General features: G+C 37.2%; 5 protein-coding genes and 1 pseudogene across 11 annotated transcripts; 3 read left to right on the top strand and 3 right to left on the bottom strand.

The window, feature by feature from the left end:
- Positions 1–2,030: 2,030 nt before the first annotated feature.
- LOC103493817 (probable serine/threonine-protein kinase PBL21) lies at positions 2,031–5,350 on the bottom strand. 4 transcript variants are annotated; one of them, XM_051087776.1, is made up of 8 exons: positions 4,912–5,297; positions 4,564–4,812; positions 4,419–4,448; positions 4,133–4,308; positions 3,809–3,998; positions 3,200–3,591; positions 2,546–2,884; positions 2,031–2,226 (listed from the first exon to the last, which is right to left on the bottom strand). In XM_051087776.1, the coding sequence occupies exons 2-7, from the start codon at positions 4,625–4,627 to the stop codon at positions 2,579–2,581; spliced, it is 1,158 nt and encodes a 385-aa protein (XP_050943733.1). In that variant the 5' UTR covers positions 4,628–4,812; positions 4,912–5,297; the 3' UTR covers positions 2,031–2,226; positions 2,546–2,578. The 4 variants fall into 4 exon arrangements, with proteins under 4 accessions (XP_050943733.1, XP_008452968.2, XP_008452969.2 ...); XM_008454746.3 differs by having other exon boundaries at positions 4,564–5,350; XM_008454747.3 differs by lacking the exon at positions 4,419–4,448 and having other exon boundaries at positions 4,564–5,310.
- Positions 5,351–5,995: 645 nt separating this feature from the next.
- LOC103493818 (DNA repair RAD52-like protein 2, chloroplastic) lies at positions 5,996–9,100 on the top strand. 2 transcript variants are annotated; one of them, XM_017045827.2, is made up of 4 exons: positions 6,587–6,817; positions 6,925–7,025; positions 7,946–7,990; positions 8,071–9,100. In XM_017045827.2, exon 4 carries the CDS (start codon positions 8,226–8,228, stop codon positions 8,853–8,855), a length of 630 nt encoding a protein of 209 aa, XP_016901316.2. In that variant the 5' UTR covers positions 6,587–6,817; positions 6,925–7,025; positions 7,946–7,990; positions 8,071–8,225; the 3' UTR covers positions 8,856–9,100. The 2 variants fall into 2 exon arrangements, with proteins under 2 accessions (XP_008452970.2, XP_016901316.2); XM_008454748.3 differs by having other exon boundaries at positions 5,996–6,817; positions 7,946–9,100.
- A 972-nt stretch (positions 9,101–10,072) lies between these two features.
- Positions 10,073–14,506, bottom strand: LOC103493819 (uncharacterized). 2 transcript variants are annotated; one of them, XM_051087774.1, is made up of 10 exons: positions 13,948–14,506; positions 13,348–13,387; positions 13,131–13,209; positions 12,994–13,039; positions 12,794–12,892; positions 12,103–12,171; positions 11,646–12,006; positions 11,402–11,553; positions 10,656–11,126; positions 10,073–10,563 (listed from the first exon to the last, which is right to left on the bottom strand). In XM_051087774.1, the coding sequence occupies exons 1-10, from the start codon at positions 14,353–14,355 to the stop codon at positions 10,555–10,557; spliced, it is 1,734 nt and encodes a 577-aa protein (XP_050943731.1). In that variant the 5' UTR covers positions 14,356–14,506; the 3' UTR covers positions 10,073–10,554. The 2 variants fall into 2 exon arrangements, with proteins under 2 accessions (XP_050943731.1, XP_008452972.2); XM_008454750.3 differs by having other exon boundaries at positions 10,073–11,126; positions 13,948–14,505.
- A 623-nt stretch (positions 14,507–15,129) lies between these two features.
- Positions 15,130–17,095, top strand: LOC103493820 (HMG1/2-like protein). Of its 2 annotated transcripts, none has more exons than XM_008454751.3 (8): positions 15,130–15,425; positions 15,534–15,588; positions 15,774–15,875; positions 16,198–16,255; positions 16,370–16,414; positions 16,495–16,575; positions 16,666–16,758; positions 16,849–17,095. In XM_008454751.3, exons 2-8 carry the CDS (start codon positions 15,542–15,544, stop codon positions 16,864–16,866), a joined length of 444 nt encoding a protein of 147 aa, XP_008452973.1. In that variant the 5' UTR covers positions 15,130–15,425; positions 15,534–15,541; the 3' UTR covers positions 16,867–17,095. The 2 variants fall into 2 exon arrangements, with proteins under 2 accessions (XP_008452973.1, XP_050943730.1); XM_051087773.1 differs by having other exon boundaries at positions 15,162–15,425; positions 16,852–17,095.
- A 777-nt stretch (positions 17,096–17,872) lies between these two features.
- Positions 17,873–19,869, bottom strand: LOC103493821 (putative 12-oxophytodienoate reductase 3; annotated as a pseudogene).
- A 164-nt stretch (positions 19,870–20,033) lies between these two features.
- Positions 20,034–21,759, top strand: LOC103493822 (WUSCHEL-related homeobox 8-like). The gene is made up of 3 exons (XM_008454753.2): positions 20,034–20,441; positions 20,816–21,325; positions 21,479–21,759. The coding sequence occupies exons 1-3, from the start codon at positions 20,225–20,227 to the stop codon at positions 21,559–21,561; spliced, it is 810 nt and encodes a 269-aa protein (XP_008452975.2). The 5' UTR covers positions 20,034–20,224; the 3' UTR covers positions 21,562–21,759.
- Positions 21,760–21,832: the final 73 nt, after the last annotated feature.

The raw sequence follows: 21,832 nt of genomic DNA, 5'->3' as shown, positions 1-21,832 counted from the left end.
GGTGAATGCATCAATTTCGTATGCTCTCTATTTTTCCATCGCATATAAATAAAATTATCGAATGTTTGTTTTAATTATTTATGTATCGTGGAGAGGTGGAGGTTAGTTCGTATTTAATAGATTCAAAGTAAGAAAAACAAGTTGTGTTTTTCAATAGTAATCTTGTGTATCATCGACTTGATTCATTTATTAGTTGAAAATGAAACTAATTTATTGAGAGATTAATTTTCGTGGTTATCGTGTATCCAAATTCTTTTTAAAAATGGACTTTTGTTAATCGTTATTCGCACCTAATTGCAAGGCCATAAAGTTGAGCATCGCATTTAATTCTACTTATTCTTTAGAAAAACATAGGTTTAAGTGCAAACAAATATCGCATTTGTTGAAAATAATGTATCTAACGTAGTCCTAAGTTTTCAAACACATTTTTTAAATAAGATTTTTTTGGTTGACTAGGAAAATCTTAAATTATGTTAATTGACAAAAGAAAAAAAGAGGAATAAATAGGAAAGTTGAACTGAAACACATTCTCCAAGTCATTTAGCCCATAGATAATGAACATGCCTAAAAAGTTAGAATATAAGGTATTCCACCCATAATCCACAATCATATCACCATTCTTATTATTAGTTTTTAAAATCTCTCTTGCAATTGAACGGGTGGGGTCATCACAAATTAAACGTCCGTTTGAATTGACTTTCTAAATACGTATAATAAATGAAATGAATTACAAGAAGCCAAGAAAAGTCAAACACATTTAAGCAATGAAACGAACTACATGCAATTATGTGAAAACAAGGAAAAAGAAAAAAAAAAAAAAAAAAAAGGAAGGAAAGAATCAGAGAGGATTTTGGTTTATAACCAAATTAAACGAAGTATAAAAGTCAAAAGTAGGGTACTTCAATAAATAGGAAGAAAAGAAGAAGGTAATATATTTAGTAATGGCTAAATAGTGAAAAAAGTAGGAAGGAAATGAAGATGATGATTAAATTTGTAGATGAAATAGGTAGAGATCCATGAGAAAGGGAGTAGACCATGGCCCCCAAAATCAATCATACAATTAAAGGAAATTAAAGTTGTGCAAATTTAATTTACTCAATAAATAAATAAATAAGAGTTGTGTAAACTCAAGAAATTCAAACTACTGCTTTGTAGGGAAAGTGTGGTGGCCAGAAATGGGCCTATTGGGGGCCCAATCCAATTATGTGTTGCTATTAGTTGCTGCTTCTAAGTCTTTGCCAATTTGGTCAAAATATTGTTTCTTTTGGAAGGGACTAAATAGCAGGTCTTAGTTGCCTATTGAGTTGGGTTGGTCAAATGCCAATCACTTCTTTTCACAAAGCTTATTATTAGTGCTATAATTCTTCTTCTTTTTTTCTTTCTTTTCTTTTCTTTTCTTTTCTGAAAGTCTATTTTCTGAATGTTATTCAAATGATCAATCTTAAAATTAAACAACACTAAAAAAAAAAAAAAAAAGCATAGATAATAACTATCAAAATTTATACTTACCTAAACAATGAAAGCATAGCCTCAAGTGTTATAAATATAATTCAATTTACCTTTCAACCCTTGCCGTTTTTTAGCATTACTTATTGTGTTCAAATGATAAAACCTTTTTTTTTTTTTTTCTTTTTATAGAAGAAAATGAACAAGTTACCTTGATTTATCCATAAAACTTATTATAATTTTTACCAATTATTTTTAACATCCCAAATGTCATAATTGGATTAATTTGTTAAATTTTGTGTAGGATTATATATGTTTCCTTATCCTATACTTATGTAGACCATATGGGCTGGATTCACTGCTCTTACTAAGCCCATTTGACCCATTTATTACAATCATGTTTGTTCAAAGTAGTCCAGGGAAATTGTTCATTGCTTTCACAGCTATCCATAATTATTAACCCCAGAATCTAATCTGATTTGAATGATTTATAATTTGGAACCTAGTGAAAATTTTGAACTATGCCAAAAAAAAAAAAAAAAAAAAAAAAAAAGATGAAAAAAAAGTGATAAGATGTGAAGTCATGTATGAAACTATTTGATCTAAGTCTGTATTGAAGGCAAACAACCCATATTACCTGAAATATGTGCAACTACCACCAAAGGAGAGATATTGTCATTCAAAAATGCATGTGGATTACTTGCAAATTTAGATACTTATTCTACAATATTAAACAGGAGATTGGAGTTGGTCGGGTTTCTCTATCGCCGGCAAATGCACCTGCAACCAAATACATGAAATGCAACTCGAATCATATTCGGATTCGATTAAAAAATCGAGTCGAAAAACAAAATCTGTATCGTTCTTGAATGGTTTATCATAAACTATATATAAGAAGAATCAATGCTTGAGATCTTCAAATGGCCTTTTCCTTTTAGATTAACTACTTAAACCGATGTAAATAGTCAGGCCTTTTCTTTTAGCAAAGATTTCTTTCTACAATCTTCGCTAAAAGAAAAGCTGGCTATTTCTCTGTGTACAGTAAACGATATTCCGATCGAAGAAACAATAATTCGAGATAATTGATCTGATGCCTTACAGAGCTGTGCGAAGACTTCTATAGCAGCCACCCTTACTTGGATGTTGAACTCTTTCCGCATCTTGAATCTTGAACATGGGCACTACTGTCCCCTTGAGGAGATAGTTTGGACGGACTACGTACCCCGTCCCTTGGTTGTTCTGATGCGTGACTCTGAGAAGCTAAATATTCAAGGGCTACAACAATATCACTGATAATTGGACGGAACATTGGCTGCTCCTGCAGACACATTGCAGCAATTGCGATTGCATGGTGTAGACAACGAAGTGGATAGCGCCCTTCCAGCAGTGGGTCGACTAATTGAACAAACTTCCTCCGGTCTTTTAAAAAAGGGCGAGACTGAAACGAGGCACAGGTGAAAAGTCAGTTCATTTAATATGTCATCTTCTACAACAACGAGAGCCCAGCCACAGGAAATGGTAATTGAAAAACGAAAAAATATTCTCTATAAGTACGATTGTAAGACTCATAACGTTTAAGTTGAAATAATTTTCTCTAAACAGGAAAATCATGAAACAGTTCTCATTTTCTGAAGATTGTGGAATAGCACCAATAGTTTTGTTCCAAGGAAGCTACGGTAACTACAGACATACACAGGGTTGGTAAAACAACGACATAGATTTTCCCAGGCCAATATGACGATTGACAACTTACCCAAGCAACAAGATTTTGCTCTCCAGGTTTCTTGGTGGTGTCTATAGCTTTTCTACCTGTAATTATCTCCAAGAGAACTACACCAAAGCAATAGATATCAGATTTAAGGGTCAGTTTCCCACTCATGGCATACTCCGGAGCACAATAGCCATACGTTCCCATAACTCTGGTGGAAACATGAGTGTTGTCGCCAACTGGTCCTAACTTGGCCAGTCCAAAATCGGAGAGCTTTGGATTGAAATCATCGTCCAGTAAAATATTTGCAGATTTCAAGTCACGGTAAATGACTGGCGGATTGGCTGTGCAGTGAAGATACTCGAGGCCCTGTGCAGCACCAAGTGCAATCTTGATTCGAGTGTTCCAACTCAATGGCGATCGTTTGGGCAACAAACCTGAAAACAAAATACAAAACCAAGAAGAAAAGGAACATAATTAGGAACTAAGTAGAGAGAGTCCCACATTAATATTTCTATGCTATTCGTTAGGATATCAAAAGGCATTAGTTACCACTCTCTAATCCCTCAGGCTCAAGAACAGAACAAATATCAAAAGCACCTGATCTCCTTTAGTTTGTGCAGAAACATAGGGTAAAGAAAGATAGGCATTTACCAAAAAGATGATTTTCCAAGCTTCCCATCGACATGTACTCATAGACCAACAGCCTTTGATCTCCATCAGTACAATAGCCAATCAATGTGACAAGATTACTGTGATGCAATAAACTTAACATGAGAACTTCAACGATGAATTCCTGATATCCTTGAAGACCATCATGATTGAGTTGTTTGATTGCAACAATCTGTTCGACCAAGCAAACGACAGTTGCATATACGTCAAACTCAACTTTAAAGAAAAACGAAACCACAATGTGTTTTTCATCGATCTAGGTGGTTAGAACAAAAAAAAAAAAAAAAAGGAACCAGCAAGAACAACCTGGCCTGATTCTAATCGGCCTTTGTAAACTCTTCCAAAACCCCCTTCACCAATCAAGTTCACTTCTTTGAAACCTCTTGTGGCAGTCGCCAATTCGCGAAACGGGAAGCTTCGCGCAGCTCCACATTTCCGGTTGTTTCCACCTCTGTTTTGTGATTCCTTCCCTTTTCCAGTTTCTGCACACAAATTCAACAACCATATGATGAAAATCAAAAGCTTATTTACTAATCCTTTTCATTTAGCAACAAAAAACATTAAGAATCTGGTAGTTGCAGTAGGCATTTACCATTTGAATATGACTTCCCCCTCCCACTCCCTGCGCGAAATTTTGCAAGTGTACAAATCCCAAAACATCGAAGTCTTAGTGAAATCTGACCTCAAAATAAAGTAAGAAAGAGAAAGAGAGCTTAAAATTCGAACGAGTACCATACCGTTGTCAATTTCGACCTTGCTGGCGTCTTTACAACGAGTACGAATGCAAGAAAAACAGCTCATCTCCAAAAGCAGAGCAACTGAAATTATCACTCACAAAGAAAAATCACTCAAACCAACGAAATCCGCAATTCCCAACTCGACCCATAAACACATTTCAAATTAACTTCACTCTAGCCCTGACCAGAGGGAGAAAGCTTGGTCCCATGAGCCTCCCCCTCCGAATCAGGAAGATTCGAAGACAAACCCTAGGGTTAAGCAGAGAAGAACCGTTAGAAAGAGAGGAAGAGAGAAAAAAAGAATTTTTTACGAAGAAAAAAACAAAATAAAGAGTGTAGGCTACATACTCTAAGAACCCAACAAAAAAGAGAGTAAATAAATAGGGAAATTCGATCAGAAGTATCGCCACAGGCGAATAGGATCTTTCAACCAAAGATAGATCTAAAGGGCAAAAATGAGAAAGCAAAGCTAAATATGAATGGGTTGGTCGGAGGAGGAAGTCCACCGGCGACGATCGGGTTCAGATTCCGGCGAAGTAAAAGGAGAAGGGCGATAACAGAGAGATTTAGCTTCAAATTATTTCCCTGTTTCTTCCTAGAAAAGGAAACCCAAGTGAGCAATGTTTAGGGTTTGAATCTGGGGAGATGGTGGGCCTCCATTTCTTTGCATTTATGTTTGTGGGTAATCGTCACAAGTCGCTCTCTTCCCTCTGAATTTCTTCTTTCCTTTTGCCCGCATTTAAACGTTCCGGTCGGCCGGTCGTCAAGTTTCCCTTACTGCCCTTCATCTTCACTGCTATTTACCAAACTATCACTCTCCAACCGGTTCAAATCCGGTTGGAACTGTGGGTTAGCGTGTTTGACTTTGTTTTTGGTTAAAGTCAACTCCTTCCCTCCATTGACGGACGTTAAACCTTACCTGACGGAGCACTGTAGTAATTCGGTGCAACACTGCAAATCTCATCCACACCACATGCGATGTTGATTAGAAATTCAAAATTTATCATTAATCTTGAAAAATGGGTCATAGAAAGCTTGATGAGCCAACTGGCTTGATATAGATCGAAGCAAAGTTGTCGTTAATGTCAACAGTGACATGAATCATATGATTTTGTTTAATTAAAGAAAAAAGTTTTTGTTTTTTGTCCTGTATCTTGAAAGAATATGACATAAAACTAGACTGGGACCCATTAAAGTGAAAAAAAGAAAGAAAAAAGAAAAAGAAGAAAGACACAATTAGAAACAAAAGATGGCACATGATTGGATTGTTGTATAATGTGAAGAATGGTGGTTATAGATTTGGACCCAAATCTAGGATGCAAGTGTTGGGAAATAACAGCACAACCCCAATTCTTTTTCCAAAGTATTTAAATAGAAAAGTATGTCTGGTTCTATTTCTGTTCTATTTCTGTTCTATTTCTGTATTCAATGTGTTTGGCTGTCTGGGACCAGAATTACATATTGGGATCTCAACCCAGTTAACCATAGCACAAGAGAAAGATTACAAATTCTTCAACATGGTCATTGGAATCACTTTTTTGGATTACAATCAGAATTTTGATGAATAGTCATTTACCATTGTCCTGGAAAGGCAATAATGCAATTGCAGACAGTCGACCAAGTTAATGCGTTTGGAATCACTTTCTAACACATTTGAAATGCTTTTAACGTTTCTAAGAACTTCGAAAATCATTCCAATAAGCTAAAAGTTGGATTGAAGTTGGGCGGGAATCTGTATATAAGAAACGACGCCAGATGCCAAATTCTGTTCTTGCTCGACTTTGCTTTGTACTCTTCTTAGTTCTTTCAATTCTCTCTCTTATGAAATCATTCCCGCAAATGAATTTCCTTATGCTTTCAATTTCTCTTCAAGAGGTTTTGATTGAACGTTTCATCAAAATATGGACTTCAATGGTTGTTGGTGAAGATCCGTACAGTTCGGTCAAAGAAGAAACGAGGGTGGTCAAACTCAATTTCTATACGGTGTATGACAATTTGTAGCCATTTGAAAACTAACCTGTGAAGGGTGAAGTTGATCTGGAAGACCCAATAACTTTCTAAGCCCACTTCAAAACTAAAGCCCATGGTGAAAAACCCTTGATCTGACAAACTATCTACATCATTTCCTCAAAGAGTTAGGTGAGGGGAAGAAAAGTTAGCTGCCGTTTCAAGTTGTAGAGAGGATCCTAAGCCGCCGTGCCAATTTTTGATCAAGAACTGCATCCAACTTGTCTCCGGCGACGTTAAAATCAAGGTTTTGCCGTTGCTAAAAATGAAACTTATTTGTTGAAGATCTATAGCTTTTTGACTATTTGAACTTTTGAGATATTTACAGATTTCTTTTTCTTAAAACCATTGCAGATCTATCGAAGAAAGCTCCAAACGTGAGTGGATCTAATCGGATCTGAAATCCGAAAATTATCGGGAGAAAAATATTTTCAGCGTGGTTGGATAAATTGAAGGTTGGTTTGATCTGTAACCCCTCTGGTGCTCATCTTCACTAAATTCGTTCCACTATGCATCTACTTTATACTTTCGGTTGCTGATTTCCAATTGTTTTGACTTTTGTGTGCTTTTTTGCAATTTTTTCTGCCATTTTATCTGATTAAACTCAATCGTAGAGGGAAATTTAAACAAGTCCACAGTTAGTCTAGGCAATTTAGTATAGACAATTTCAAGTGGATGCTTCCCTGCTGAGTGAGAGATTTTGTGTAGTTGAATGCAACCACAGCTTGAGGCAGTGCTATGTTCCACTGCTTTGGTTTTGGCTGCTAAGGGACCTTATTAGATTGCTCAAAGTTATATTGATCACCTCTGTATGGCCGTCGGTCTTTGGATGACCAGTGGTACTAAATTGCAACCCTTTCTTTATCCACCACACCTTATATGGGGAAGGGTGTGCATCTGGTTTTAAGTTTGGTGTTGTAAATAGGGGTTTAGCAACTTTTCTTTTTCACTATTAATCAAAGTGTTTTTAGGATCAAGTAATTCTAATGCAGAAACTCACAAGTGCCAACTTGTGAGTTTGCTAAGTTTGTTATGCGTCCTCGTTGGCCACAGCAAATACACTTTCCGAGTGTTGGTTTGGCATAGGAATAGTGCTTTGGGATTCTGAGTTATCTGTAGGCTTAAAATTATTTTCTTTTGTTTTGCCAAAAGGATAAGTGGAAGTACCACCTATTTCAAACGTTCTTTGGGATTTCAAAATTTTCTTCTTTGAGATTTATCGTGATACTCCAGCTGGATCTTTCTATTGCATTTGGGGTTTTGTGAATCTCTTTCTATTGTGGCTGTCCAATCCACTGATTGCACCTTGGGTTGGGATGCTGTTTTTTGGTTGATCTTGATTAATTTACAGGTTGTCTTTTTTCTTTATGTGCAGGTATGTTAAATTCTTGGTGTCACTCTTGAAGGCATTCTTGTGCTTGTAAGCTACCTTTGTTTCTGTTTTATCGACTCCGAATTGTTCTCTTTGCCTTCTTTCACGATTGTTGATTTTTTCGCTAGTGTGGATCACTGTCCCTGTCACCAACCGCTCAAATTGAATGCTCTGATTCTAAATTTATGTCATTTAGTATTTGGTAAACACCTTGCATATTTGCGAGAGAGTTGAGTTTAACTTAAGTCATCATTGGTTGCCCCTGCTCTGCTTCATTGTTATTATGGCTCTCCAAACGTATGCTCATTCCCAGCTCTTAGGACCTCACCCCACTGCCTTATCCTCCATACACTCTTCCTACTCAACTAGTGAGATCCGACTCCCTCTAACTTCTACCACTTCAAGACGACCCCATCTTCGTCTTGTTTGCTCCAGCAGTGATGCTAATAGTAGTAAGAAGGGAGTACCGAATTCCAACTATGTTGTTCCACTCAACAAATCTTTTTCCCCAGCTAACTCATCTTGCATCACTCGACCCCTTGCTGAGATCCTCCGCGATCTAAACAAGAGAATCCCCGATAACATCGCTCAGAAAGCGCCTCATTCTGACACACATGATCGTTCTCCCACCACTTTCATCCCTTGGTTTCATGCTAATAGGATGTTGAGTTTCTATGCCCCTGGATGGTGTGGAGAGATACGAGATGTCATATTTTCTGACAATGGTAGTGTAACTGTCGTTTATCGTGTGACTGTTCGAGGATCGGATGGAGAGGCACATCGTGAATCGACAGGAACTGTATCGGCTACTGATAGCAATATTGAGGATCCTGTAGCTGCTGCAGAGGAAATAGCTTTTTGCAAGGCTTGTGCAAGATTTGGCCTCGGTTTGTATCTCTATCATGAAGAATGAATGAAGCAAACAACAGAATAATGCCAAGCTTCCGACGTGTAATAAAGTTTTTCGTTTCAATATTTTGTAGAAATGAGTATAATCTTGGCCTTGACACTTGAGAGGTGTACAATAGTAGTTTTAGATGATTCCGTGGAGCTTGAACTTTAGCAAAGTCATGTGTGGATACTTCCATACTATGTTGCTGATTTATATCTTTTCGATTTACACGTGTACTCCATTTCAAATATGCATTTTCAGATTTACCCTTTGTGTTCTTCTTTGAGATTACCCTTTTCAAATGGATTCTTCATAGTTGCTTTTATTGTTTGAGGCACCGGAAATTTGGCCTCAAATTTCCCTGTTTCTTCCAAGAAAAGAAATTTCAATTTTTTTTTTCTGGGAGAGGCAAAAAGAGGAGTTTTGTAATTTGTGTAGAGTTTGAACTTTTGACTGGGGGAATGGTGGGCCATTGTCTCCTTGCATTTATGTTGGTGTGCAATCCTAACACAAGTCTGATTTCTGCCTTACCTTTGCCGGCATTCAAAAGTTTCGGTCGGCCGGTCGTTCAGTTTCCGCCACTGCCCCTTATTATCTCTGTTATTTAGGAAACTAACACTGCCAGCCCCACGGGTTCTGTTGGGATCGGATTTGAATAAGGTCAACTCCTTAGCCTAATTTAACGGAGATCTGTACAAATTCAGTGCAACACGGCAAGTCTCATCCACATCACATGTAATGCTGCTTATAAATTCATATGACCTATAAAATAATTTGTTCATTATTTTTTTAAAAAATAATAATATGATCAATTATTTCTTTTATGATTATTAAAAAAGTGGCACTGATAGGGTGATGAGCCAATTGATCGGCATGGATAGTGATATAATTTGGGTTTAATTAAGGAAGAAAAGGTTTTTATTTTTTATTTTTTGCCATGTCTTATTATTAGAACATGAAACTAACACAACGATGAATATATATATATATATATATAATTACTACCAAAAGAAAAAGAGAGACCGGGCCCCATCGAAAAGGAAAAGACAATTTGAAGCAAAAAAAGTCACGTGATTGGGTGGTGGTTGTATAATGTGAACAATAGTGGTCATAGATTTACACCCACCCACCCCCACTCACCCCAAAAAGAAACAGACGAATAAAAAACAGTATAATATAACAGGCATCATCTACCAAAGTTTGGGAAAAAGCAATAATGGAGACAGTTAAACACATCATTGTTCTTGAAAACTTCACTGTATATTGATTTTGGTTCTGGTTTGAACCCGTAAACAGATAAATGAGTTGGATCTAGACAATAATTGTACAATCACTATGGTCTAGATCTAGAAAATGAGATAAACTGAAGTTACTATCTGTACATAACTGCAACTTTGATTGTATCGTATACATAAAACAAATATCATGTCCTCACAGCTGCAATACTAAATCGGGTTGAATTTGAGAAAGAATCTGCAGATTAGAACTGGGTGCAGCAGATAAGCCTAATCCAAAATTAAGGTCGGTATCGAAGGTGATTGAATCTAGCACAGGACGTGTTGATAATTCTTGCCAATGTGCCTTTTCACTACGCTTGTCTTGTTGCGCATCGACTGAGTCCTGAATGTAGACACGGGCTGGTGAATGCAACAGAGCGTGTGACTGAGAGGCAACTTCTTCTGCAAGTTTTGGCATTCCAGCTTGGCTTAACAAATCCGTATTATCTGAACTGGAAGGGATTTGGAAAGAAGCATTGTTGAGAGATGGGCATGTAGAGTAGTCTGAATAAGACGTCCCACCAAGAATAGAATCAAGTCTTACCATTCTCATTTCTTGTGAAAAATGGGGGAAAAGATTACCATTTGTGGTGTGGATGTTTGAAGGAACTACTACGTTCTGCTCATTCGGTATACAAGTTGTTGATCCTGTTACACCTCTACTTCTGTCTAGCAACACTGTCTCGCTTTCAGGATTTCTCACTCTATCAATTTCATTACCAGCATCTTCGCCAAGTTTCAAAAAATTATTTGAAACACCAATGTTAGAGCCAGATATGCTTCTACATGGAAGAACAGCCGTGCTCTTTGCCACTGTTTTCATGTCGGATGAGCCTCCATCCAGAGGCAACAAACGATGCTGCTGTAGCATTTCAATTTCTTGTATTAATACTCGCCCCAGCTCCCGACTAATACTTTCAATTTTCTTTAAAGCAATATTCCAAACTGCAGGACCAAGATCGGCTGCAAAGAGAGCTAAGCTTCTTGCATAACCATGCTCGGCATGCAAACCCACCTGTTTGATAATGATAAAAATTAGCTTTACGATGACTGCAGTCAAACTCATACCAATCACAGAAAAAAGCCCCCCCCCCCCCCCCCACCCCCCCCCCCCCCCCCCACACACACACACAAAAAAAAAAAAAAAGAAGAAAGAGAAAAAGAGCAACCCCACACTCATTCCCAAACTAAAATGGATTTCTTCAAGACAATAAAGGAGAAGTAATGCGATCTCCAATGAATATACAAAAACATTCAATGGAAGAACAGAACAAGGAATGCACTACATACAGTAATTAGTTGCTTCAAGTCTCCATCAAGGTCACCAAAGACAGATGGCCAATTCCCACATGACATGGAACGATTATAGGTATCACGTCTATTCTCATTCACAGCCATATTATCATTCTTTCCACTTTTAAGAACACCCTTTAAAACTGAAGCTGAAAACGAGTGGATAAAACTCTCAGATATGTTGGACAAAACTCTAACGATGGCCATAAGATATTTTGTAGTAGTGTGAAGTATAAAAGACCTGGAAACTCATTTTTCCATTCAGGCAACCAGCTGGCCAAAGTTTCGCCATGTTGAGTTTGTGCTGCAGATGATGTTCTTGCTAGAGGATCTGCAGGCAGGGGCCTGAAGGTGGAACGTGCTCTTCTCAAACTGTAACCATTGACATTGTAGGAATCATCACATCCAGAAGCAAGAGTAGCACCTGAGCAGAACTCTGCTCCATTACTTTCAATAGGGTTACAGAGACCTAATGATTTCTTCAGGCTCTTTCCTGGAGGCCTACCTCTCCTCACAACTTTCTGTTCTGGTTCACTTTCATCACTGCTCTCTCGCCTCAAATTCTCAAAATCCTTCTTTGCAAGTTCTTGTATTGATCGTGCCTAAAATAAAGTGAACTTTAAAACATATAAACAGTAAATCCAATAGTTATTCTAAAGCCATAACGTTCAAAGACAAAGTTCCAAACTTGTCTAAACCTGACGGAAGAAAACAGTATCAGAAGCATTATACTTCATTGCATTCGAACATATCAAAAAAATGTCTTCCTGCAAGATTAAAATGATAAAATATCAATACTTCACCCTATATTCCATCGCTGCCACATTAAATTCACAAATTACTTGAAAACAAATATATAAATATATAGAAAAAAAGGGTACAGTCATACAGAGTAAAAGATGTGCATCTTATGTCATTCTAAGCAAATTCTTGATGTTCAAACTTTTAGACAATAGCATGAACCATATATTATGAGAGCTCACCACAGATACTAATCAAAGCCCATCGAGATTAAGACTTCGCACATCAGTGCCTTGAGTACCAAACCACAGTTTATAAAAAGGGCAACCATACACTTAAAGTTGCTGAAAACGTTTTAGGAGCGTAAAAACATGGGGGATTGTGAACACAGGTAGGGTAAATAGCAGAAAATTCCGCAGTCTTTTGCACATGCATTGACATGGATGTAATTCAGACGACTCAAACAGTTCCATAAGTCAAATATCATAAAATTAGAGAGTTGAAAAGAAGACAGAGAGGTGGTAGGCACAATCTACTGGCCAACAGAATGCAAGTCTTGAACAATAATTAAGAACCACGCACTACATAATTAGTAATGTACGTATCAACAGAAATAAAAAGAGAAATCATAAAAGCACAAGTACGCACTTCAAACTGTTCCAAATTTGCGTAAGCTCCTCCATCTAATTTCGTTCTCACAGTCCCAAAATCCATAGGATTTTGAATAATGACATGGTAATCGGGAAGCTGTAAAGATTACCAAAAAATGAATCAAATTTAAAAAAACCTAAAAACTAACAATAAAAAGATGATATTAAAGAAAAACAAAAAAACAAAAAAAAAAGTACATCGTTTGGATCCACGGGTTCGGAAAATACTCCATGGGTGTCTTTTCTGGAAGAAAACAGAGAGCACTACTCAGAACGATTATTAAATTGCAAACAATAATGTTGGAAAACGATAAGAAACAAATGAACAGTCGCACTTTTGAAGCCTATCAAGGATGAAAATCAACAACTTTTTGTCTGGCAAAGTTGTCGTGGGACCAGACTCCACCTGCGACCCTACACACCACATAAAATAGTATCAGCAAATAAAGTTCACACACACACACACACCACCTTCTTCTTCTTCTTCTTCTTCTTCTTCTTCTTCTTCAACAATAACAAAAACTGAGCTTTGTTAAGAATTGGATAACATACCATGTGCAGTGTCTGTCGCTTTCAAAGCTTTATCTTCTCTCTGCAAATTAAGTTAATATCACCATTAAAACAATATTACAACTCTTGGGGAAGTGGGAACCGATTTCAATATAATATTTAACTGTTCAGAAAGGCCTTCGATTTGATTGCATCAATAGAAAAAGTCAGAGACAAGACAAATTCATTCTTTTTCTAGTTGATACTCCATTATTTGGTTTGATTAAAGCTTCCATCTGATTAATAAATAATAATAATTATAAAATAAAAAAAAGCGAGAGTTCCATTAAGTAATATTATCTACCGAAAGAGAGCAACTATCACCTCAAACTTCAAAAAGATAAAATAGAGACGAAACTTGACCAAGTCAAACACAAACCACAAACAACCGATCTGACAGAAAGTTTGCCAGAATCTTCAATGTACACGCGAAGATAAACAAATAATTAAATCTCGTTCGTCTGGATAACATAACACAGCAAATGAATTTTTTTAATACATATTTTAAAAAAGAAATTTAAAATTGGTAGATTTTATAAATCATTTCCAAAGGGTTTTTCTTGTTTTAAAATGTTTTTTTGTTTAAAATAGGCAGTTCATCACCACTTGAGAAGATCCAAACTGGGCGGCACCGGTTCTGCGACGCTTGAGGGCCGTCTCCGACTCTTCGCCGTAGGAGGCCGATTTACGCAAAGAATAACCGGACAATGTTGGACAGTTTTGACGAGAAGTTAAACCGAGTAAGGGCTTATGCTTCTTCTCAATGCGCTCGTCGTCGTCGTCGGCGACGGCGGCAGCGGTGATGGGGACTTGCTCTGTTGCGGGGTGAACATTGGGATTCCGACAAGAAGGTGGGTTCTTAGGGTTGGAGGGAAAGTGGAAAGCGTTATGGGGTTCTTGATGCTGTTCCTGCAACTTTTGCTGTTTGAGGAAGCGCTTTTGGAGATCTAAAAGAGAAGGGCGACCCTTTTTCTTCTTCTTCTTCATGGTGGATTTAGAAACCTCGCCCATTGTTCTTCTTCCCTTTCTCGCAGGAACGAAGCGCAGGGAGGTTAATTGATTTCAGTTTTCACGGCGGAGGGTGCAGGATTTCTAGGCACGTGCGAATCGCATGACCCTATCACGTGCGAATCAGTGACGGTATAACGTGCATGCAAAGGAATAGAAACACAAACCGCTCTTACAATTATAAAACTCTAAACTAAACTACGAACGCATCTCATAATGGGCCCACTCCATCATCCTATGGGCCTTTTGTATTTTATTTATACTATTTTTTTTTTATGTTTTCTTTAATCACAATCAATTTTTCTAGTATTTTTTAAATATTCAACAAACTTTTTGTTTTAATGTTGTGTATATCTAATTAATTTTTTTTTATTGGATGTCATTTTTTCTATTTTTGAAAAAACTCTTAAAAAAAATATAAACAAAAAAAGAATGGAAAAAGAATATCAAACAAAGAGAGGAGAGAGCAACCATACCTAAAAAGTTTGAAAGTAAAATTGAAAAAAAGAATATACATTGAGGGCAGTGTTGAAAATGAAATTAATGAAAAAGGAAAGGGTACGTAACAATAAATTACATTTTCTTGCAGGCTTAAACGAAGGCCCATATATGAAAAGGGAAGCTTCGATTTGGGTTCAGTTATGCGGGCCTGGGGTTGTTATTGGGCTTAATTTTATAAAGAAGGCCCAAATGTTGGAAAGACGGGCTTTGAGAGAGGGTGTTCGGCTTTTGCCCGAGGGGGGTGGGGGAGTGGCACCGCCAAGCGAAGACAACGAATATTAGGAGAGAAAACACAAAGAGGCGGAGAGATGGAAGAGAATGAGGTGGACCAATGAGATAAGAGTGCGCAGATTATTGAGGTGGCAATAAATTTAGAATCCCGCCTAAATCCCAGCTTTCATTTCATGCGCAATTGAATTTCAATTTGCCATTCCCCTCCATAGGGACTTAATTATCCCCTTTTTTACTCTCATAACTCCCTCTCTTCCCACCACGTTCGCTTCTTCCTCCCCCTTCCTCTTCAAACCCTAAACCTAACCTAACCTAACCTCCTTCCCCAACTTCTTCCGTCGGTACGTTTCATCCATCTCCTCCCACTTTTCATCTTTTTTTTCCTTCTAATTTCATCTCTTTTCTTTGTTTTTCCTTCCAATTGTTGCTGATCCCATACTATACTGCAGGATTCGAAATGAAAGGCGGTAAATCGAAGTCGGAGTCGAAGAAAGCAGACACCAAGTGAGTTTTTTTTTTTTTTTCTTTAAATAAATTTTTTATTGGTCTTATATGTTTATTTTCTAGCTTTGATCGACCCTAGATCTACGAAGCTTCATTGTTTTTCAATTACCTGTTTAAAAGCTAGGCGTTGACTTTTTCTATTTGATTGATCGCTTTTGGTGATTTTTTTATCCTTTTAATTGTAGGCTTGCTGTGAAAAAAGGTGCAGCGGGTAAGAAAGGAAGTAAGAAGGCAGGGAAAGATCCTAACAAACCCAAGAGGCCTGCCAGCGCCTTCTTCGTATTTATGTAATTTTTTATCTTTTAATTTACCGTTTTGAATTATTCTTATTATCTGCAAACTTTCTAATTTGAATGGTTTTAGAGTTGCGAAAAGATTGTAAACAAGGATACAAAGACGACGATCTTGTTTTCCGTGAGCGACTACCGGTGTTGGAATTAATTTGAAATATCTGTGAAAATAGAATTGTTGATTTTCTACAAAATAGATTCCTTTGATTTGTTGGGTCTATGCATAGACCCTTTGTTTTTGCAGTCGTTTTCTTTAGGTAAGTAGAGTATCATCTGACCTATTTGCTGTCCTATTGTTGCGTTTGTTTTATTATCAAAGGGAAGAGTTTAGGAAGAAGTTCAATGAGGAGAATCCGAACAACAAAGCAGTGTCTGCTGTAAGCTATTTAACTTTGTACTAGTTGCTCTTTTAATTTCTGTCTCTATTTGAATTTTTCGTGACTCTTTTGTGGGAATGAGCGAAGATATTGGTTTACAATTGATGCAATCAGGTTGGTAAAGCTGCTGGGCAGAAATGGAAATCAATGTCAGATGCTGTACGTGATAGCTATCATAGTATTTCTTATCGTTATCCTGATATTATAAACTCTCTCTGAATTACTGTTTATAATATCAGGAAAAAGCACCTTACATTGCTAAGGCTGACAAGAGGAAGGTTGAATATGAAAAAAACATGAAGGCCTATAACAAGAAACAGGTATATCCTCTCGTAAAAGTCCTTTAATCATTTTGATTGCAGCACTTATTTTCTTATGTGAATGAATTCTCATTTAACGGGTGAGTTCAGGCCAGTGGAGCCAATGCTGCAGATGAAGATGAATCTGAGAAATCAATGTCTGAGGTCAATGATGATGAGGATGGAGATGAGGGCAGCGAAGAGGTTAGTTTTCTTAAGGAGTTTAGTTAAAATTAAACATCTAATGTTGGGTCTGTTTTTTCATTTCATCTTTTTCCCCCTCCAATTTTGCAGGAGGACGATGACGAGTGAAGATGTAGATGATAGTAACGTCATTTAGGCTGTCAGTGTACTTGATCTTTCCATAATAATGGTTTGATCATTTCCTGTTAATTGGTTTTTTATATCATGAAAATATATTAGTATCTCCCTGCTATTTTGTTTGTGCATTCAGTAACGAAGGGGTTGTAATGGGAGATCATCTGCCTTGTACCTTACAATGTTAGTTATTCCAATCCAACTGTGTTTTTTAACTTTTCAACTGAGATAACAAGAAAATTCCACTTCACACATCGTGTGACAAGATCAAAACACTCACTTATGTATTACATTTTCCGATCAAGCTCGGTTGGGCACCATTAACAGAGATCGTTCTTTAATTTCTCTAGTGGTTGTGTTTTTATATGTATTTAGCCGTGTCTTCTTCATGGTTATTTGTAGACCACTCTTTTATGCCTCTGTTAGGTTGGTTCTCATTTGTCTGCAGCTATTATGTCTCTGAATTTATATTCCTTCTCTTATCTGAAGAGAAGGTAATTAGTTGAATAGTAGTTTGAATGAGAGTGTCTTGCTGGCTTGGGTTGTATGGCGTTTCTGGCTGGAAACTGGAATCTCCTCTGGCGGGAGCGGTTGAGGAGAGAGGGATATTCCGGTATATTGCTTCCATGTATTTGTTGGGAGGGGGCTTGTGTCTACATCGTATTGGTTCTTCAACCATTTGGCTGATAGAGTCGTTTATACAACATTGCTGCAAATTATAACTAATAATGCATTATAGAATCAGATACTCGATTATTTGAAACTCTTCCACCGTGGTAGGGCTCGGTATAGAAGATGCCTTTCTCATATGCTTCCAAATTACGAACTTCAACCAATTTCTTTGGGAACACTTGGGATTCACTTTTTTTTTTAAAAAAAATATTAAATGTTCTCGTAGGACAATATAAAATTTGTTATGCTACGCCGAGAGTTTGCTTTTTATCTAAGCCAACTTTTGTTTTCTACAATAGTAAAATGTACTGTTCATACCAAAAAACGATTGCAAATCAAATACCGTATACTATTACCATATGACGTTCAATTCATTTCAAGGATTTGATAATCAGTGTATCCAATTACTGAGTCATGAGTCTGGAAAGTACTTGTATCATACCTTATAGGCAAATCTGGGTTAGCCAAGAACAACCTTCCGAAAGCAACAAGATCAGCACCACCATTTCTACTGCTTCCTTGTATCCACCGGACAAAATTGCCCCTCTAAACGCTTTTCTCATCCCCAGTAAGCTTCTTTCTTCCCCCTCCCTTTTCTCAAACCGAGTTGCCATCCTTGGCTCAACCATTTGGCAATACAAATTTCATATTTGTGCAATGATTTGCTCTAGAACTTGCCTAGAGCTTTGGGATTGGAGTCACTGCAGTCGTAATCTGCAAATGACGACAACCAAATTCTAACACGTCGCTGCTGATCTCTTCACTCACAGCTTCCATAACTTCTAGACAAAATCTTGCGGCACTTCTAAGCTTCCTCCATATTGATCATCCCTTGTGTTGTTGGCTTGTCTTTAAGAAACTAATTGATTAAGTACCCATTGGCTCCATTGATCTCAACTCCATCGAAACCTAAATATTCAAGGATTAAACTTGTGATATCAATTAGGGTGTTTTTCTTTCATTTTGTTATAATAATAAATAATCTAGTACGGACGATTAATTGGTCTGCTGTTACCAGCTTCTATGGCATTCAAGACTACAATCTAGCAATCCTTGACCATTTTGACTAATCGCTTTCACCGTTGGTTCCAGTTATTTGAAGCCGTAATTGTAACTCTATATTTTACGTGGCTTTTAGGTATTTTTTAGTTTTAAACCCAAGAATAAATTAAATTTCTCGTTTTGTTATTTACTTTTCATTAATATTTTAAACAAGAAAGAAGTCAAGTTAATTTTGAAAATGAAAACGTAACTAGAAGTAAGTTTTGGTTGTAATAGACAAATATTCAAGAGAAAATTTGGTCTTTTAAGGATGAAACAATTCTTGTCGATGCAAAAGATGATACCATATTAGTTAGAAGGAAGAATTATGGTCATAATATTTTAATTAGAAGTATCTGGTCAGCATTTAAGCACAATAATAAAATAAAATAATAATAATAATACTTTCGTGTATTCTAAATTGAAAATAGTAATCAAAAACCTTTTATCCTCCAAATCCAGTACATAAGTGAATGTAACCCAAGTTCATCTTAAATCATCACACACTCAATTCGTTATTGTAAAAAAGGTTTAATCCTCATTATAAACTCACGATGACATGCAAAATAACAAAATTTTCGTTAGTTAAATTGGAGAACACTTCAACGATTTTTTAGGTTAAAAAAACTTCTTTTTGTTTTTTTTGTCAACTTTTTGAATAATCTGACTTGAAATAATCATCACAAAAAATGCAAATGAAATGATTAGGTTCACTTTTCATATCACTTCCAGATTGATGAATGATTATGGTTATATTTAGCAAAGATCAACAATAATATTGACAAGTGCTAAAATAGAAAAGAATATTTAAAAAATTTTGGAATGAAATTTAGAAGAAAAAAAAAACGAGAGTTTTGAGGTGGTGGTCATAAAGTTAGGTACACGTACCCTTTTTTTGTGGAAATCCAATTTCCTTTTTCCTGGTTTCAGTAATCGTCTACGGGCAGGTCTACGATCAACTAGTTCAAAGAGGGAGAGAGGATCATGGTTATTTAAAATAATATGGACACCACTAAGCCAAGCAGTCCACCCCTCCACCATTAAATGATAAATATGGCATTATTGTATTAACTTTACCCAAAAAATTAGTTTGTTTCTTTGATTTCGTTTTCCAGAATAGGTTGAACTTTCAGTCGGTGGCTTCTGCAGAAAAAATGACCAAATTTTTAAATTTGTTTGTCTAAATCTAAACTAAACCCTAAAAGAAAAACAACGTTGCATGGAATTGGGAATATTCAATAAAGTCAGCTTTGACGACACCAAACCAAAGACGACCGTAGCCATTGGTCCGTGATTCCCACGCGCTTTACCTGCCAGCAGAGGAGGGTTAACGTTAAAGAAGACATTGCCGTCGTGGCAAAGCAAAAAGAAAAGACAAACAGACAAACGGAGAAATTCTTCATAAGACCCGCCGCGACCCCCGCAATCAGTGTTAGAGTGCGCGTCCGACGTGGCATTTTCTTTTTAGGGTCCAATCCAATAATTCTTCTTCTTCTTTGAGTGCTTCCCCCCCCCCCCCCCCCCCCCCCCCCTTTTTGTTTTTGGCTTTGCTTAGAGGAGAAAAAATGGAAATGGCTAAATGGGTTAGCTGAGAATAGAGACATAGAAACGAACCCAGAAGTTGCAGAAGCAGAGGGTGATGGAGTGGCAGAACCAGCAGCAACAGAATCAAACAGAGCAATTGCAAATGCAGGTGGAGCAATTGAGCAACGCCGATGGTGTTGGTGGTCTCTACGTCAAAGTGATGACCGATGAGCAAATGGAACTTCTCAGGCAGCAGATCTCTGTCTATGCTTCCATATGCGAGCAGCTCGTCGAGATGCACAAGGCAATCACCGCCCAACAGGACCTTGCGGGTCTCTCTCTTTTCTTATCTTTTTGCATTACTCTTCTCATTTTTTCTCTGTTTCATCCCCCATTTGTTTGGACCTACTAGAATAGTTTTTTCTGTTGGATCTACTTGTCGTATAGGAAGTAAACTGTAAGACTAAATCTGGGTTTTAGAAAGTATACTCCTCTGTTTCTGTTCTGTTAATTGATTAAACTTTAATATTAACGGTTCTGTTTGCTGTAAACTAGAATTGTAAGAATAAGCGGGACCGTTGCTGTTTGTTTGTTTCATCATCAGAACGATCTACTTGTCTTTCCTGTTTTTCAATGCCTGGAGAACTGGACTCCTTGGAAAATGAATTTTGCTCCGTAAACAGCTTTTATGCTTCCTGGTTTTCAGGAATGAGGCTTGGGAATCTTTACTGTGATCCAATAATGGCATCTGCTGCTGGTCACAAGATAACTGCTAGGCAGAGGTGGACGCCTACGCCTGTACAGCTTCAAATTCTTGAGCAGATCTTTGATGAGGGCAATGGGACCCCTAGCAAGCAGAAGATCAAGGATATAACTCTACAGCTGACACAACATGGCCAAATTTCAGAAGCAAACGTTTATAATTGGTTTCAAAACAGAAGGGCTCGTTCAAAAAGAAAGCAAGCGAACTCATTACCAAATAATGCAGACTCAGAACCAGAGACGGAAGTTGATTCTCCAAAGGAGAAAAAGACTAAACCAGAAACCTTCCAAACTTATGAACATTTGGTTCCGCAGTCCGGCAACATGTACTCTCAGAGAACTGATTTAAGTACTGAAATACTTTCCTTTGATGCACAGTCGAATAAAGGGGAGTCCATGTTTCAGTCTTTCGGATCTGGTCATATCAGTCAGATGACTCCAATACAAAATCATAGTATGTCACTTTGTTTTTCCAAGAGTTAAACATTTGAGCATTTCTCGTATTTTCTTCATCGGAAATTTCCATAATGCAGCAATTATATATTTGAGTATGCTGAATCAAACATATATCACTTGTTGCTGTCTAATTCAACTTGTCAATGTGCAGGAAATAATATGTCGAATGATAAAACGAACGTACCAGACTACTCTGCTTACACTCCTTGCGAAGGATATCACTTGGTCGAGTGACTGCTTGCCCTGAAGCTCATCCTGGAGGAATGTGCGAACTGACACAGTACATATTACACTGCATGTATAAGGAAAACAAATTTTGAAAATGCCTGTGAGGCATTTTATATACGTGGTTATGAATTATATAGTTTACAGTACTGCTTGAAACCAAAAATTGAAGGATTTTATTAAATACGTTACGTTTTGGTACGGAAATGTTGTTTTCCTGCAATTTTAGTTATTTGCTTGATTCAGCTTGCATGATAATTAATTTTGCACCTGAGACGTA

This window comes from Cucumis melo, chromosome 7 (genome assembly GCF_025177605.1).
Source record: "Cucumis melo cultivar AY chromosome 7, USDA_Cmelo_AY_1.0, whole genome shotgun sequence".
NCBI classification, from domain to species: Eukaryota; Viridiplantae; Streptophyta; class Magnoliopsida; order Cucurbitales; family Cucurbitaceae; genus Cucumis; species Cucumis melo.
This window is presented reverse-complemented; position numbering and strand designations above follow the sequence as displayed.